The sequence below is a fragment of the Aspergillus vadensis genome, assembly GCF_003184925.1.
Source record: "Aspergillus vadensis CBS 113365 unplaced genomic scaffold BO88scaffold_9, whole genome shotgun sequence".
Classification (NCBI taxonomy): Eukaryota; Fungi; Ascomycota; class Eurotiomycetes; order Eurotiales; family Aspergillaceae; genus Aspergillus; species Aspergillus vadensis.
The window spans coordinates 186,084-204,351 of NW_020292047.1; the positions used below are offsets into that span (position 1 = coordinate 186,084).

Sequence of the window (18,268 nt, forward strand, 5' to 3'; positions counted from 1 at the left end):
GAGCCTTGCGCTGAAGATTTCTACTACAATAGTCGTCATCTGCGCAAGTTCAAGGGGTTCAATGTACAGCGTCATAGCCTGCATGTATACAATCTCGGTCGTCGAAGCGACTAGACAAGATCTGCCAAGAATGGGAAAGCTACTGACTATGAACTGGCTATAGATGAATAAATCCTCAATCCAAATGCTCACGCTTCTCACCCAAGCCTACCATTGCTGATCAATCAATCTGGATGGTTCTAGATATCGGACCTGCTCTGCCAACCCATGGGGTAACCCAGAGTGTTTTGGTACTGGGTTTGCCTTTTCTTGAGTACAAGCATCATATTTGGGTTTCTAGAATCCAGAGGTATTGGAATTAATATAGCCGGACTGTTTCCGAGGCGAGGCTTCACAACCAATAAATATAGAAATGCGTCGAGAAGAGAGTTTCGAATGGCGTAGAAGTTATCATATAGAGCCAGATAAGTGAGAGCTGGGGAGACAGAAGGGATGAACTCGCGGAAGGATAACCGACTATTCGTACAGCCAGGTCATTTCCCAAAAGGAAGGCCCCGCCAGCAGTACTGCCTTTATTTAAATCAAATGAAGCAACCATTTGCAGAATGACGAGAAACCCTATAAAGCGAACAATCTATTTCCCACTGAAGACCAAACTGATCTATGTATACACGCTATAATTAAAACGAAACCCGCTAAAGCTCATCCTTATCCCAGCCAGAAGAAGTCTCACCCTCTTCATCGTCAGGGTACGATTCATTGTTTCTTTTTTCCTCCGCCTGCTGCGCTTCAGCAGCAACTCTCTTCGACAAGGCCGCAATCTCATCGTCATACTCAGTCCACTCAGGTACCTGCCTCCTGGCACGATCCAACTTCGGCTCCTTCGTCATAGGGTTATTGCACAGGTCAATTGTACGAGCCTGCGACTGCGACTCATCCGAGCACCAAGTCTCACACCACAGCCACTCCTGCGGCAGACTCTTGATCGGGATGTGATGTTGCATGTGGTTCGGCAGATCCTGGTCCAGGTTGCTCAGACTCTCCGGATCAGCTGACAGCATCTGGTACTGTCCACGGAGGCGATCACCGGCGGCGATGGCACGGAAGCGGTTCAGGTCGACAACGTAAAGCGCGGAGATGTGGTAGGGCTGGCCGCGGAGGAAGTTCTTCCAGTACCCCTGCTTCCAGAAGCGGAAGCCTTCCATCTCGTGGCGGGAGTCGCACATGGGGGTAAAGCCGTAAGGAGCACCTTCGAGGTCGAGGCTGACGAGGTCGTACATGTCTGTGCGGACTATCTGGTCGGCATCAACGAAGATGACTTTGTCGAGGTCGAGAGGGAAGAGAACGTCCAGAAAGAGAATCTTGTAGCCCCAAATTTCACGCTGCTTTTCTTTCTGGGCCCGGAGCCAGTGTGGCCATTTGTACGTGACCATTTCGTATGAGAAGTTATACTCCTTCGCAAGGTGGGGCAGGAAGGACTTGAAGGAAGGAGAGAGGAATTGTTCGATGAACCAGAATTTCACGCTGTGGTTGGTGTTGCGCATCACTGAGACCATCATAATGTTGAGCATGCGCTCGTAGAGGTGTCCACTGGCGACGGAGAAGATGTTAATGTCAGCCTGCTTGCCGCTGGTACTGCCTTTGGTGCTGACTCCGACGCTGGATAGGATGCCGGAGGCGAAGTTGAAACCCTTATTCATGTAGTCCATCGCCGAACCTGGTCTGGGGTTGGTTTCGAGGACGTCTTCGGTCTCGTAGCCCTTCTTGCGGGAGACACGCGGGAAAAGGGTGCGACCTTGGAAGGAAAGGAGGGCCACTTCATTGTTTTCGTCGCCGGGCTGGGGGTTGTAGCCTAGGCCGCCTACACTGTCGAGAGTGAAGATACGTTCGCTACGGCCCGGTTTGAGGTTAATGTTCCACAGTCCAGGTTGGGCTTTGAACTGGAAGTATCCGAGGTTGGCCATGATGATGGTATCCGAGAAGTGAGGGTTATTCTCCGTTCCAAGGACAAGCTGGACTCCTCTAGGCGGGGACTTCGTGGTCATATCACGGGAGTGACCCTCAATCAAGATGTGTTCCAATGCGTAGATTGCATCAACATTCGAGCCCTCCTTGACAGAACTGAGCTTTATGTTGTCAAGATCGTGGATAGAATCCTTGGGAGCCACAAGCCACGAAGAAGGAACGTCCATGCCCAGGGTGAGCAGTGCTTCAACGGGGACGCCCGAGAAGGAGGCAGTGGGCCGGGAAACCGAATCGTCTTCCTCAAACGACGGCTCCGAATCGAGAACATAACGATAGAAGCGCTTGGTAGGAAGCTCTTTAATCTCCTCGCGGGGATTTAGGACCAACCTAACTCTGACACTGGCAAGCTCGGACAGTACCTTCAAAATCGGGAGCCACTTCTGAGCGACTTCGGATGTTGGATCAATGGATGCGACAATGGTTATGGCTGGATCCTCGGAATTAGAAACAGTGATAGCCGAACGCGCGTCGTTCCATCGATTGAACAAATACAACCGGATGTCAGAAGTTGACTCGTAGATGCCCTCTGGCACATCCGAAATCGTAGAAAGCGTGGTAAGCGAGGTAAGCTTGGCAAAGTCTAGCGGATCAGAAAGCTTCCCGTCGAACTCAAGCGCTTTGGCCGCCTTTGCTACAGGAGTAATGCGCTTTTGCTTCTCATAAACCAGTAGTTGGTCCAGGTCCTCTGAGGTCAGTGAGGTGTCTTCGGCAATTGGTCCGACGACCCTTCCGTTGACGATAAGTGCCCTTTCGCCCGGAGCGAGTCCAAGCTCTTGTACTACAGCTCGCTGAGCCTCCCAGAAGTGTGCAGCATCCCCAACTTCCTCATCTGCTGGCGAGGCGGAGGACGCGATTGCCTCCAAAAGCTGGCTGGCATCTACCTCTTTGTCACCGTTCAAAAAGCGGCGAACGGCGACAGACCTAGATGCTGGGGGCGCCTCGAGCTTTGGATTGTGTAGGAAAAGCATCTCAACTTCGCCATGTGTCTTCCGGCTCTCGAGGGCCGCACTAAGTAGCTCGTAACCCGGTTCATCATCAAAGTTGCCAACAACGATGGCATGAACACTCTCCAAGGCATTGCTTTCATCTAGCGTTAGACGTGGAATCTGGCTGAAGAGCTCCCCTTGGGAGTCCGCAATCTGCACCAAGTCCACAGCCCGGATCTCTTTCGGGTCTTCTGGAACGATCGCCGGGTTGCGTCGGTCAAAAGCCTGTGAAAGGAACAGCTCTGGCAGCCAAGTATCTTCATCGACCTCGGCATCAGCAATCTTTTGCTGAATGAGCTGGGTATCTCTGCTGATCTTTGTGCTCATTTCCTGCGCCCATTTATCATTGCGGGTGACAGGGATACCGTTAACAAAAGCATGTGATGGCTCGTGCTTCATCCCTAGACGGTTTAGGTACGCAGTTGTTTTTGACACCGTTGCGTCAAATACACCATTATTCAAGACTTCATCTAGAGATAGAGAAACCTTCTCGGGACGAGGGTTCCGGTCCTGAGTTGCAGCCTGGAAGCAAGCCTTATCCGGAGAAGCCAACTTGTTTTTGGACGCCGACTGCTCCAATCAGTGACTGACAATCAATAGCGGATTTGGGTAGGGTATAATGGCTCTTACTGCTTCGAGGTAATCCATAAAACTGGCCAGACCAAATGTCTCTTGAAGGTAATGAGCGACCTTGAGCTGAGCAATTGCTCCGTCCGAGAACGTAACCGGAATCAAACCAAATCTGACGGGGATCTTGTTCTTCACAAAGACCTGGATCGTCTTGACGACAATATCAGCATCTTCAGTGCTCGTCAAGTCGACAGGGAATACAATATTGTTGGAATCGCGGCGCACTGCGGGAAGCTGGCCTGGATATGTGCGTTGCATAAACTACCAGACGTTAGCATCTCCGCAATAAGAAAATATCGGATGCACCTACTCCTGCGAGTTCGCTGGGCCACGATTCATAACGAGCATCCTTTTCGAGATTGTTCAACCACATGATAACACCACCCCCTTCGATGTCATCACGGTAGTTGTAACGCTGAGGGCCATCCCGGGCCAAGGCCTCTCCAAGCAGAGGGTGTGACAACAGTTCTACAGCATCTGTAGCGGAAAGGCCTAAGTTGCGGAACTTTTCGATCAATTTCCTTTCCCGACGCAAGTGGTCCAGAAGAGTGAATGCGTCCACTTGTCGAGGTTCAATCTGAACTCCGTTGATCCAGAGCACATTAAGCCCTGGGGGGAGCATACGCAATCTGCTAGACCGAATATCTTGCAACAATTCAGTGGAAACGTTGTGAGCCGCAACACGCGCAGAGTACTTGGGGAAATCCTGTGACAGCTTCACGAGTGTGTCAAACGGGTCATCGCTATCCAACACATAGCCAACCGTGTTCAGCCCAAGGCGCGAAACTTCCGAGGATGACAGGGGTCTCAGGTCGTCCAAATCATCTTCCGTAGCGTCAGACTTTCCGGACTCAATACTGCCGGTCCCTCTTTCTTCCGCATCTCTATCATCAATCACAATATAATCCGTTCGCTTCAACGCCAGCTCGACCCCGTATCCAGACACGAAAACAGGGCGAGGAGTCCAATGTTGGGGAGGCCTATATCGTACGCGATACGAGACTTGTCCCTCTTTTGCCATAGCACTCAGTGACTGGTGGAATTCCTTGAACATCGGGGTCGCTATATCCGCGTACAAAATCGCTGGAGGCAGAGAGGAATCACCGAAGACACGATCGAAAGGGAGTTCTCGTGGATCACTACAGTCGGAGCTGTTAGCCAACCAACAGTGCACGCAAAGTTAATATTACCACTCACTCAGAACCTTCAACATCCTGTTGAGCACGTTCCATAGTAGACGAGCAGTATTGCTTTCCATCCGAGTGCACCCAAACAGGACAGACCGCATCCTGCGCGGCCATCAAGGAATGTTGAACCGAAGCATTATAGAACTGGTAGTGAGCCGTGATCCGCGGACTGGCAGATCTCATCGCCAGCGACAACTTGAAAGACGAGAGACTTTCGGGGGTCCGTAAGTGTCCATCCTCACGCACAACTTCCAGAAAGCGGTCATATAGGTCCTTATCCGTAACAGCGTCGTCGAAAGTACCGTCGGCGATCCGATCGAGTAATGGGAAGTATGAGGTAGAGTTCTCCTCTGCGGCGGATTCTCTATAACAAAATCAGTCCAAAAAGCAAGAATAGTCGACTGTGTCTGTACGAATTCCACTTACAGAAGCTCTATCAGATAAGGCGGGGAATCAAACGAAGCTTGGAGAGCAACATTGACTGACGGACTGGCGCGTCCCTGGATAGCCAGCAGACCGGCAATCAATACAGATGCAAGTCGCCATGAGGCGACTTTTCCCAGTCCAGATACCATTGTCACAGTCCACCACAGGAATGATACCCTAGAGCTGATGGCAGCGGTGTTGACTAGCTAGCTGTTCCCGATAAGCTAGCTAGCAAGCACTCATAACGGGCGGCGGATAAGCTTGAGGCGATCAATGGCAACGATATAATTTCCAGATCAGTATGATGAACATATAAACCAATTAGACATTTAAAATGCCCAGTCGAGCTTGCACAGGAAGTTCCTCCGATTTGTTGAGCCAAGAGAGCAGCGCTTATGAGTCTGGGGGCATTTGGCCACATCGCGGGATGGGCGAGCTGCTACGGTCGGCGCAGCGGCCAAAAACGCCGAACTTCCGCGCTTTAGCTGCAATGGCCCATCAGTCGGCAACTGCTGTCACAGCATGTTACTGGGTCCTTTATGAGAGTATGAAGGCATATAGCAGTTCCCCGGAGTCGATAAAGGCTACGCGGGGGTCTACAGGTCCAAATTTGCAGTGTTGTCTCCCTATTGTGTTGCCTGGGGTTGTTCCCGGATGGCTTGAATGGCTCTAATGAAGACTATGCAGATTGGTATAACTTTCATTGTTGTCTGGCTAGGGAACAGCAAGATTCGCTAATAGAAACAGCATCGTAATCATTTATGTCAGTCAGTAATCGTATCAAAATGTGTCAGCACTTTTGTCTTTCCAGCTTTTGTGCTTTTTTTCGCCATCTGGCGTTCAATCGCTTCAAGATAACCACCTTATGCGCCAGTCTTGTATGCAAACCCAACTCCCATATGAAATCAACACAAAAACAGAAAAAAAAACTAGTAGAAACCTGATGCACCTCAAATCACGCGTCCAGACTCCCAAATAAATCCAGTGTTGAAGCATCCAGGCTTATGTTGATTCTCGCCTTTGCTTCTCCAAATCTCTTAGGAGAAACGAAAGATAGTTGAAAATATTGAAGAATGAAAGTTAAAGAAAGACAAGAAGTGAAAGTTAGCACCAGGCTATACAACACTTCAGTTCCAACTCATGCGGTGTCCTTGCTGAGTTGCTTCACGTGGGCCTTTTTGCGGTTGGAAGCCTCCCACAACAGCCGCCTTCTTTTCTGCTCATCCACCTCGAACAGTGAATTGTCTTCGGTAGAGCGGCCACCAGTAGTGTCTGGCCGAACACCGAGGGCGCTAGTGGATCTCATCTTTTTAAGATTTCTCGCCTTACCGGCATCACCCAACTTCCGAATCTCGCGGGCCAGCCGCTCAAGCGTTGACCCCGACTTGTGGTTGTGCCCCTTAGGAGAGGGAGGTGGGGGGAGGGGCTTCTCTAGAAGGTCATCCATGCTCTTGCTGCACTCGACAGGCGAGGAAGGAAGCTTCTCCCCCGTATCAAAGCTGATGCCCGAATCGACTTTGCGGCCTTTGTGAGCCCGAGGCTGAGACTCAATACCCTCATCCATGCCAGCCGGGCTAGACACCGTTGTGCATTCGTCAATCATTTCATTGGCCGCTCGGAGATACTTGTCTAGGGCTTCTCTGATCAATGGCCAACCATTGTCTGATCCCTTTGGAGCACCCTGAGCGATCACTTTTGTGAGAACGTCTGGACCGTTGACCTCGACGGCTGCGATATACCGGAAAAACCCATCCCGCTGTGACTTAAGAATCTGCGGGGTGAGGTGCGAAGTGGGAGAAACGGTTGCCTCTGTGACTGGGGGGAAAAGTGTGTTGAGCATGGCGATACAATTGGCCTTGTTAAAGGGCTCCATCAACATCTCGTTGATCAACGTCTAGTCAAGTAAGTTAGCCTGGAATAAGTCTTTGAAGTAGCGGCAGGTATGCTTACCCAGCGACGCAGACCAACGTATATCTGAGTGTAAAGAGCTTCCACTCGGCGGCCCTGAACAGTAATAGTTTCAAGCCAAGTCAAAGCGCCAGGGTTCTTTTTCGCCAGCTGGGCCTTCTCCTTCACATCATTGGGTTCCACTTTTAGCCGTTGCAGCGCGTCTGCAACCTCTTTCCGGCGACGGGTTTCAAAGTCCTTGAGGTAGTCCAGGGCAGTCAATGCCTGGGGGAAATCAACCTCTTCCAACTCAGGGGTGAAGCAACGACGCAGGAATGAGGTGACGAAAGTTGGGGGAAGCGAGCAAGGCTGTGAAGGCAACCGCGAAATCTGATGAGTCAATTGAGCTCTGAAATCAGCGGCAGGGTCCAACGAGTCCTGGGAAGTCGACGAATTGGTGGGGCGATGAAAGGCCGTTTCGGGAGCACGAGTACCAGGCGCCGGTTGTCTCGTGGGATTGCAGTTTAGCGAGTACATGGTGCGCAATGGGATCTCATAGGTACCAGGGTAGCGGAGGCAATGGTCAAAGATCCAGGTAAGGCCAGAGCCATCAGGGGCATCCAGAGGTTCCTCGACACGCGTCATATTTGATGACATTGATGATGGAGATGGGAACGAAAGTCAAGAGTGAAGAATGACAAGGTCAGCTTGTTAACAGGGACCTATGGAAAGACCGGGATATAAAAACCAGTCTGGGATAACAAGCGGACTAGGTCCAGTCGGGGAAAAGCGAAGCCAGGGGAATTGTGTGTGCGACGTGATAAGACGTGCAGGAGATCAAAGTGGGCAGGAGTTACTTGCAATGACGGCTGGCATCAGCTGCGTGTAACCTGTCCTCCCATAGCACGGATATGCGCCTTAAGAATCAAGCTGGGAAACGACAAGAAGGGCCCTTGGCTAGGGAGAGCAGGAGCGCTTATCCCTTTCCTTCTCGGTGTGAGGGGGGCAAACGTTCCTGCGGAAGTGCCTCGGTTGGATCAGCCCCGGCAGGGTGTCAGTTCGATCCGCCGGTGGAGTAGTGATATCTTTTTAAGTTTCTTTGTGTTCGGCTTGAGTGATTGGTTGTTTTCCAGTTTTGGAAAACGAAACAGCTAAGGAGAAGCGAAGGATCGGTTTAGAAGGGTGGAAAGGCCTCGAGGACGCAGATACTAGATGTATGAATTCGAGTCACACAGAGGCAATAGTACCCGGATAAGGTTGCTTTCAAAGCAAACAAGATGGGCGAATCACGATGATGGAAATGAAGGCGATAAGGTAGAACTTTTTAGATAGTTCCCCTTATTCGTGTTGGTTCCTTTGTATATTTTTTCGATGTATCAGAGAGCAATAAAGAACCAAGCTGGCGGTTTGACGTTAGCCAGCAATAGTTTCCAATGATGATCTGAGTGGAGAAACGATTGTGGAGAGAACGAGTGAGACACAACAAGGGCGACGAAGGAGGTGCCGACCGATGAGACGTGGTGTTGGAAGTGAGAAGAAGGGGGAAAGGGAAAGTGAGATGTCTAGAACAAAGGATAACGAGCGGGGATAGCGAGAAATCAGATACTTTAAGAAAAAGATCACGAACAGGAACAGGGACCAGCCGAGTGTTTTGTGTGGAGGAAGAGGGGGAAGGGAAGGGGAGGTGGATAGCTGTTAGTCAGACGTGAATGGCGCGGACGGCCCAAGTGAAGTTAGCAACTCCGATTTGTCTCGACCACACGCCGTTCTGGACTTTGGCCGCACCCACTTTCTCTTCCTTCTCTCTTCCGCCGGCCTCCATCCCAGCTCCTTCTTCGGCCACTCAAGTGCTGCCGTCCATTCCGGTTTAACTCCACGATCGATCGGCTTCATCCCGGTTCCATGGATGTCACCCGTCCTGGTGAGCTCCAGTCCGTCTTTCCAACCGTTTCGCTTGCCAATCATCGCCCGCTAGTCTAACGGTAGACGAGATTGTTTGTTTACTAACATCTACGCACCAGTCTAGTTAGGATGTCACTGTGGGAGAGCAGCTATAACCCCGCTGGCTGGTCTCTTTGCTAACCGGCAACGACAAGGTACTTTCTGAGAGTGGATAAGCAGCAAGAAGCGTCAGGGAAAGAAAAAAAAAAGAAAGGCCCCTCTCAATTGCAAAACAAATCCACATTTTCTGCGCAGCTGATTTATTTTTACGCCTGCCTACTCGCCACAGGCTGCATAAGGGGATATGCACGGAGGATGCATCGTTGACCAGCCAGACTTCCGCGTAAGAGCTTCCGGGCTCCAGCAGGCAGGATTTAGTCCGCTCGGAGGACAAACTCCTTCGTGGTCGGCACGAACTAACCTCCCAAGAGGGCTTAGGGCGCCGATAAATGGAGCCAAATAGACGGCGGACTTTCGAAATTCAAAATTGAGCCCTGGCGTCCGTTCTGGTGGCTGTGGGGGGTTTTCTTCGCTCGGTCTCGATCTTTTGGCCGCACCAGGCAATAAAATTTTGCAGGTCGTGCGCGCCTCCTTCGTAATTCTAGTCAGATGGTTGATTGATCGATTGCTGAATTACTTGATCCATCATACCATGCCAAATTGGTACCATTGAACGTGCGACACTCGATGGAGACTGAAGACGACGAATCCCACGGTCCAAAACCTCGGTTCTACCGGGCTGTCAATTGGGGGCGTGTCAGTCAAGGAGGGTCCGCCAGTGACTTTTGGGACCGTCCGTGTGGGTCTCGAGTCAGGACACGCAATCTATCTCAGGACGACCACCCACGGAACCACCAGGCAATGAACAGATTAGCGAAATGAGGCAACTATTGACACTCGGATCTCTCGCTGGGCAATAAATAGCATCGCCAGTGCGTCATACCTGAGGCTCGGTTTGACATTGCGTACATGGTTCTCCGTACAGTCGTACACATCAGAAACTTAAAGGAAACGACGACGCCAGTGCGAGTGGGATGTGTTCACTCTCCTCTTTCTAAGACATTTAATATGGTTTTACCTGAAACAGACTAACACGAGTGCGACTCGTACGTCGTTCATAAGCAACGCCTATACCTGAGCATACGAAGTGTAGTCATGAGCTCCCTGCTAACGTTGCAGTGCGATTCTGGCTCTCAGTTGGTCAATTAATAGTCGGAGAAAGTACAATTCACGCCAGTATGGATATTTGCATGTGCACATACACGTACGTTCGCCTCAGCTCCCAACGACACTATATCTTGAGCCACAGTAGAATGGATATCTACAAATCACTGGGAAATGTATGGATAAACATTGGTCCCGTTGCTTTTCCTTCTGTGAGCAGGAAAGGCAAGATTGTCGCCAAAGAAAGAAAACCTCCCTAACGATTGGCCACTGCCAATTCGGCGATCAATTAAAGGCCTGATCCTGCATGCAGGATTGTGGGATGTGATCTACCACCTTGCCCACGAGGGGCGTAATTCCATCCAGGATGTTGGGCGCAAAAGCACGAAACATTTACGGAACATTGTACCCAAGTACCCAAGGGGGAAATGGAAACGAGTAAGATCGCCAAAAAATAATAATAACAGTCTATAACTGCCGATGATCCAGACGCCTTGCCTATCCCTTTTTTGCCGGAGCGTCCGGGAACGACCGCAGTGCCGGAGATCGTCTTCTGCCAGTCGCCCAGTCCATCTGAGACAAGCAACTGATAAACCCGCCCCTTATTGCCGGGATACGGCGATCAGTCAACCATGATTTCATAGCAGAGGCTAATTGGCACTAGTGATCAGCTCTGTCACAAGGGGTAAATCAGTGCCTGTCCAACCACGGTGAACGGGAATACGGAGTACATACAGTAATCAGCCATGCTACGGTGAGCCTGTCAGCGCCTTTTGCGGACAATTTCTTCAGGTGCTGCATTTGGTGCAGGCATCACGAACCATCCTGTCCGATGTGGGATTGCCTGCAGTAGCTTTCCGAGGATGAGTGTAAGGCGACGCAGCTAAGTTTCGCGGACTTTCTATTGTCCAGCCATTGGACGCTTGATGAGCCAGAGATCGCTGCACCTGAACACCCACCGAGGAGCACAAGGTCGATAGGCCTTTTGGGTAGGGTAGTGCCTGTACACGGTACCTAACTTCATCCTTGTCTGGGAACAAGCATCTGAAATCAAGGCCAGGCGTTCGACCTTTTTTGTGCAACATCTAAACCCCATAATGAATTGCGAGCTGAACATCGCTGAATAGCAACCAGCGAATATCCTCAAAAGTGGTATTTGTATAAGTGCCATCTCTCCGACACATACTTCTTGGCTTGCATCTGCAAAGAGCTTGCACGAAGCGCCCCATCCGTGGCCCTTGGGCAATCTCGGTAAGGAAAAGCAGAAGAGAGTAACCGGCTAGTCTGCAGCATCATGAATGCGCTGCAACTTGTTGCGCTGCCGATGGTTTGCCACATAGTAGCCTATTGGGATTTCTAGTACGTTGTATCTCCTCGGTTTTCAACTGCACACTCTTTTCTGAACGATACCCCCTTGCACCGAATCATGTGTCAATTCAGACAATCAATATATTGTGTAAGATTTGGAAGAACAAAAAAATTCCTAATTGGCGACCCGGAAATACTATCGGGTAACAGATTATCGTAGTGCAGGATCTATGCATCTGGTGTAGCCACCCACATGCGTCGAAGCTCAAATTCCCTCGAAAGAAGTGGCTAACATAAAATCAGACAATGAGAGAGCTTGCATTATTATCGAACAGATGTTTTTCGCTATTTGTGAGATGCAATTCTCAGTACTGCGTAATCAGCTCTGGAATATAGATGAAACCCGACGGTCACCATCGAAGTTCTAATTATCAGTCCACTAGCCATGTCTTTCTGATTGTTTGGTTACATTTAGTATGACTTGCAATATACTTTTTTCTTCTCGGTAATATAATCTGTTATTGATTGATCCAATATTCGAAGTCGGAAGTAACACAAAAAGACATAGATCAGCTGAGATTGATGGGGCTGCGTGTGATTTCTTTTATGCTTACATGCAGGCTAGATTAAGTTTGTTTGTTTGCAAGATCCTTCTTTCCTTTCTTCGGGGGTCGGTGATAGTATTTCTTGATATGCGGACTGTCTCATTCAACTCTGTATGTTTTCAGCATCGAGGTTCTTTGGAATGTATTCCAGGTATATCGATACTTATCACAGGTCCTACACTGACGTGGTTGTTCATTTTGCTATCAGATTTACTACTACTTGTTAGAAATTATGTGAGTCATGCACTAAATCACTGTAAAGCAGATGGATGGAACCCAGCATATGGTAGTAGGAGTAGTAAGATTGTTTCCTGTCAGTTGCATTGTTAGCAGGAACTTGGGTCTGATTGTTTGTGGACACATAGGGGATAATGTGAGGTGACTGCTGGCAATATATTATGGCAATTTATACATCCTGGATACGTCGAATTTAAGCGACTTAGTAATTGTACTACTAGTTGAAGTGCCATATTGTGTTCATTTTCGTTTGTGGGCATAATAAAACTGATCTCAGCTGTACCTCTTATATATGTTTTGAGGGAGTCCGATTTCAATCCGTGGTTTTCATCCGGCGTAAGTTAGTAGTTGTGTTCAGTTCCATCCCAACGTTAAAATCCTATATTCCGATGGTACATATGCATTGAAGCGAGTTAATGTGCATATATGAAGGGAAAATGAGATATCATAATGAGATCCCTAATGCGTGTTCGTTAGTTGCCACATGCGCTGTGGCGGTATGGTTATAGTGCGACTTGTTACGCGTCTCCGGATTGTATCTAACACTTATCAGCGGTAGTCATGACAGGAAACGAAAACAATTGATAACAGATAATTCTAGCCTCCCACGGCGAGATGAATGAACGGAGGATCGAACGAATCCCGAATGGACGGAATCTGGCCGGAAGCTTCATCCAATCCGCCTTCAATCAGTGCGGGGGTGACATGCAGCTCTTCATGGACAGTTCATCGACTCGGCCCGCCGTTGCACTCTCACACATGCTCCGCTTACCCAGATCCAGACGTTTGACGAGTAGGATTGTATTAACACCCAATCTCTCGATAAGACCCTATCGCGCAGCGTGTTGACTGGGCCCAAAAGGGAGTCCCTCTATATAAAGGACCACCGACCCTGGCCCAGAATACACAGACCACCGACAGCGACCGAAACCCATCATCTCACCCTCCAATTCAAGTCTCAAGTTGCCGATAAACAATGTCACTTCATCCTCTTGACCCCGCTACCGCGGTCGAGATCGAACAGGCTACCACCTTGGTCAAAGACGCCTATCCTGGGATTCCCCTGCACTTCAAGGCCGGTGGTCTGCAGGAACCACCCAAGGCGGCTCTGCTCGAATTCCTGGACGCTGAACACAACAACAAACCCCTACCCTTTCTCCCAAGATGCATATTCCTCAACTGGTATATCAAAAGGACGCCTCGGCTGTTCGAAGCAGTGGTAGATGTAACCAATGGCAACTTCGTCCACCACGCCGAGCTTCCCCGAGACTTCCATGGTCCGGGTGACCGAGCGGAGATGAACGAAGTGGCCCAGGCTGTCATGGCCGATCCTGCAGTACAAGCGGAGATTAAGCGTCTGCAGATTGATGACACTACGGTTGTTCTTGACCCGTGGGACTATGGTGTGGATGGCGAGGATACACAGACGAGGCACGCTCAGGTCTTCATGTACATGAGAAACCCGGCAAACAACGATCCAGACTCCAACCACTACAGCTTTCCGCTGGATTTATGGTCACTGTTGACTTGTGTGCCATGGAGGTGAAGAAGATCATCCGGCTACCTCTTGGGGCCGATGAGAGCGTGACGCAAGGTTCCAGCGTGCCTCATCGCCGCACGGCTCCAGAGGAGCCTGAATATGACCACCGTCTACAGAAGACCCCCCCTCGGATGACATTGAAGCCATATCAGGTGGTCCAGCCCGAGGGTGCCTCCTTTACTGTCAAGGGCCACCTTGTCGAGTGGGAGAAATGGCGATTCCGAATTGGTTTCAACTGGCGTGAAGGTATTATCACATCCCAGTTTAATAGACCGTTTTCTGACTATAGACAGGATTAACGCTGCATGACCTCTCCTTCGATGGTAAAAGCAACTTCTACCGTCTATCACTCGCTGAGATGTTTGTTCCGTATGGTGATCCGCGCAATCCCATCTACCGTAAGGCTGCGTTTGATTTGGGAAATGTGGGTGCAGGTGTGACAGCCAACAACCTTCAGCGTAAGTACTGGCTCCTTTATCTTCAGTATCCAAGCTTATGTTATCAGTGGGCTGCGACTGTCTCGGTATGATCAAGTACATAGACGGTCACGTCGTGTCAGTGGACGGAAATGCATCTCCCCGACCCAATGCGATCTGTATCCACGAAATCGACAACGGGATCCAATGGAAGCACACCAACCACCGTACCGGCAAAGCAACAGTAGTACGCAAGCGCCAATTGGTCCTCCAGACTATCATTACAGTGGCCAATTACGAATACATCTTCATGTGGTACTTTGACCAGTCTGGTGAAATCACCTTCGAGACCAGAGCAACTGGGATCCTCTCCACTCAGCCTATTGGAAAAGACGTCGTGGTTCCGTGGGGAACCCGGGTGGCAGATGGTGTCATGGCCCCGTACCACCAGCACTTATTTAGCCTTCGTATTGATCCTGCGATTGGCGGTGTGCACAATAGCTTTGCTTCCACAGATTCTGTGGCCATGCCATGGGACGATCAACTCAATCCCGTTGGTACAGGCTATGTGACAGAGCAGACGATTCTGGACCGAGCAGGCCATGTCGAAGACGATGTCAGCAAAGGCCGAGTCTTCCAAATCCTAAATGAAAACATCGAGAACCCGGTCTCGGGTACTCCGCTGGGGTATAAACTCGTTCCTCATAGGTCCCAGGTAAGGTCCTCCCTATCCAATGTCCCAGAATCAGCAGCAGATTGGAGGAACCAGAGATCAAGAGCACGAAGCAGCAGTTATCGGACACGGCATAAGGTAGTAATACTAACCCCAATCACCGAATACAGATGCTTCTAGCCAAACCCGGCTCCTGGCATTGGCGGCGGTCTGAATTCGCCGAGCACTCGATCTGGATCACCCGGTATCACGACGACCAGCTCTTCCCGGCCGGAAAATACACAAACCAGTCGCTGGGTGGCACAGGGATCAAGTCCTGGGTTGAGTCCCGGGAGAATGTCCGCAACCAGGATATTGTCATCTGGCATACTTACGGTCTTACACACAATCCCCGTGTGGAGGACTTCCCAGTTATGCCGGCAGAGATTGTTCAGGTGCATCTGAAGCCTTACAATTTCTGTCTGTTCAATCCGACAAATGACGTACCTCCATCTAACCAGAAGGCGAATCAGAGTGTCGAGTATAAGGCGCCAGAGCCGGTGGGGTCTGTGTGCTGCAAGAGTAATTTGTAGGAGCTTTTGATTCGCTTGTTTCATTGAAATGTGGAGGCGCGATCACACAGATGATCAATCTGGACCTATAATATCATGCGGGCTGTTATGGAGCTCAAATCTGTTAGTGAAACAAGTTGAACAAGTCATCCACATGTGGAGTCTGAAACTTGGAGTATGCCTAGACGTATCGCCGACAAGAAGATCAAATCCGTGGATATCAAATGACGCACATAAAGCAATGAGAGACAATGAGCAGGTCAGAAAGAATTCCTGAGATGTTCTTGTTGATCATCATGTCTCCTTTGTCCCAATTACCATAGCTCATCGCATATGATCAGGATGGCAAACAAGTGATTTATCCTGTGTCTGTCCGGCATCGAAACTGTTCACAAGATCGGCATGCTGCTACTGAGCTTAAATCCTCTAACAATAGAACAATGGTGTCACCAGCAGCAGTGGGGTTCATTCACACCTTACCCATCGAAACAGGGGCCGACAAAAACCGTCAGATGTTGGGAATGTAACGAGGGCGAGACTTCAGAAGAGTGGCGACGTCAACAACACCTCCTGGGCACTAGTCTACAACAAGCCAATAGGCGATGGAGCCCGAGGCAAACAAGGTTATAACTCTGGATTTGTTTGTACGAATCCTTGGGTGACTGCAGTGGATGATAACGTCGGTGGATTATTTACTCCCCGAAGGCCTCGAAGCACGTGGTCGGAGGGGGTTTTTGCGACGCAGTCTCTTCCCTCTCTCGCCCCTGCAGTCTCAGTCTCAACGGGGCACTGATCATTGTGGGCTGTGACGCCATTCCCCCCCCCGCCGCCGAAGGCGGGGCAAGCAATCTCTGTCGATAAGCTAGTCTTCTCCCCATAGTAGATCCGTTAGTGAAGCTGATCTGGCTAGTACACTCTGAATCTACGAGGGATTTTCGGGGCTAGTGAAACAGGCCACGAGAGCAAGAGACACACTTACCTAGCATGCCATTCAGCATCAAAATATTGAATGTCAAGCAAATCAGTGGCAAAGGGATGGAATTATCCTTCATCATGAGCTCCTCCAGTCATGATGCTATTGATTTCACGATCAATGACGGTATCTCCATGAATCATGGTGGAGAAGACTAGTGTTTCAACGCACAACGCTTCATCACTCATTACCTAAGATTCCAAGCGATATGAGAGGCGGAATGTGCTGCCGCTGGAACCTGTCGTGGGGTTTGGATGCTTTGGGGGACCTAGACGTGACCGGGGAACAAACCAGGGCACCGGAAGTTATCTGACTCGAGAAAAGGTAACTTAGGCTGTGACGGCGAGTCAACGCGCAAATGGAAAGCCTGGGCAGGGGGATGACGGGCTTGATCCTACCAAGGGAATGGTAATGTCGATCCATGAACTCGAGAATTCCAGAGTGACTAAGTGGCCACCCTGGCTGAGAGCCACCCCGAGCAAGACCGTCTCAGCAGGGAGAAAAGAGGGAGCGACGCCGCGTGGCATTCCAGGCCCTACTGGGACTGCAATGTCTAGGTTATGACTGACGTTGTGACTCGGAGTCCAGCGACAGACAGGCCAGGATTACGTGTTTCATCCATGGTCGAGCTTCTTCTCTCCCCACGGGTTGACGAATCTTAATTCCAGCATACGACGGCTTTGGCCTACTCCTTCCTATTTGGGTATTTTGCTGCGATTTTCTTTGTCTCAACAAATGCAGGCAAATCAGTATATAATGCATTATGTCGCCCACACTGCAATCCAGATCACCACTCAAATGCATTCATCTGATACACTTCTGTTCAATTCAAAGACCATCCGTCTCCACAGCCCCTCAACACCATGTCTGCAGTTGCAGAATTCCTCCACCTGCCCACGACGGTAGTCCGTCGGGCACCCCGCCTCAGTGCGGGCATCTCTCAACTCACAAACCGACCGGCCATGCCCGGAAAGCTGGCAGCCATCTCCCACGGCAAGCTGCAACGTGAAGCTGCATCTCAGACCCCCGATCTTCGTCGCTGCCTGGGTCATCACAACATCCTCATCCGCTGCGTAAAAGCAGCCCAAGAAGACAATGCCCGAGTCATGAAAGAGACTTACGAAGATGATCCGGATCTGGCTCCTTCAAGCGAGGAGTCTGAATTTCCGCCCATCCGGACGCAGATCACCAACGCTGTGAAGACTATGGTGCGAAGCCGGCGTACTACCACAGCAGACAAACCCTCAGATATCGGGCTGGTGCGTGTGGAAGCACATGGCCCAGAAACGAATATACGATCGAAACGACGTGGAGTTCTTGCAACGATGTTAGGACTGAAAGGCAAAGGAATATTTCGGAATTCGCAGACGAGAGATAATCTACGAATGCATTCGGCTTTTTGATGGTATATCGGTGCATGGTGTACCAGGGTTACGTATTTTGGGATGGAGTTATGATCTGATATGAGAGCGTTTACGAGACATAATGATGTGACGACTGTTATGACGTGCTACGATGAATACGTGGCTTATGAAGTTATCTAAGACTTAGCATATACAATCAAGTTTCACTCAGTGAGATTTTAGCAAATGTAGGCAATATTAGTAGACGAGACCTAGTCGATTCATCCCTCATTCCACTTAAAAACACGGACCATTAGCCAAATATCTACGTCCCCAGTCATGCAGTACTCGACCCCGCAATCATCCTACTGACAAT

The 18,268-nt window shown here is 50.0% G+C and overlaps 5 protein-coding genes across 5 annotated transcripts; 3 read left to right on the top strand and 2 right to left on the bottom strand.

Annotated features, from left to right (window-relative positions):
* Positions 1-624: 624 nt before the first annotated feature.
* Positions 625-5,616, bottom strand: BO88DRAFT_363812 (putative UDP-glucose:glycoprotein glucosyltransferase). Its single transcript, XM_025703954.1, has 5 exons — positions 5,255-5,616; positions 4,839-5,192; positions 3,952-4,780; positions 3,642-3,902; positions 625-3,581 (listed from the first exon to the last, which is right to left on the bottom strand). The coding sequence occupies exons 1-5, from the start codon at positions 5,401-5,403 to the stop codon at positions 696-698; spliced, it is 4,479 nt and encodes a 1,492-aa protein (XP_025563609.1). The 5' UTR covers positions 5,404-5,616; the 3' UTR covers positions 625-695.
* Positions 5,617-6,159: 543 nt separating this feature from the next.
* Positions 6,160-7,925, bottom strand: BO88DRAFT_268173 (uncharacterized protein). The gene is made up of 2 exons (XM_025702334.1): positions 7,205-7,925; positions 6,160-7,148 (listed from the first exon to the last, which is right to left on the bottom strand). The coding sequence occupies exons 1-2, from the start codon at positions 7,796-7,798 to the stop codon at positions 6,393-6,395; spliced, it is 1,350 nt and encodes a 449-aa protein (XP_025563610.1). The 5' UTR covers positions 7,799-7,925; the 3' UTR covers positions 6,160-6,392.
* A 4,287-nt stretch (positions 7,926-12,212) lies between these two features.
* Positions 12,213-12,619, top strand: BO88DRAFT_268211 (uncharacterized protein). The gene has a single exon (XM_025702335.1). The coding sequence runs from the start codon at positions 12,247-12,249 to the stop codon at positions 12,487-12,489; it is 243 nt and encodes an 80-aa protein (XP_025563611.1). The 5' UTR covers positions 12,213-12,246; the 3' UTR covers positions 12,490-12,619.
* A 753-nt stretch (positions 12,620-13,372) lies between these two features.
* Positions 13,373-15,597, top strand: BO88DRAFT_414302 (copper amine oxidase; the record flags this gene model as incomplete). Its single annotated transcript, XM_025708164.1, has 5 exons — positions 13,373-13,845; positions 13,878-14,182; positions 14,230-14,394; positions 14,421-15,067; positions 15,196-15,597. The coding sequence occupies 5 exons, from the start codon at positions 13,373-13,375 to the stop codon at positions 15,595-15,597; spliced, it is 1,992 nt and encodes a 663-aa protein (XP_025563612.1).
* A 1,815-nt stretch (positions 15,598-17,412) lies between these two features.
* BO88DRAFT_424785 (uncharacterized protein) lies at positions 17,413-17,881 on the top strand (the record flags this gene model as incomplete). The annotated part of the gene is made up of 2 exons (XM_025708770.1): positions 17,413-17,757; positions 17,798-17,881. 2 exons carry the CDS (start codon positions 17,413-17,415, stop codon positions 17,879-17,881), a joined length of 429 nt encoding a protein of 142 aa, XP_025563613.1.
* Positions 17,882-18,268: the final 387 nt, after the last annotated feature.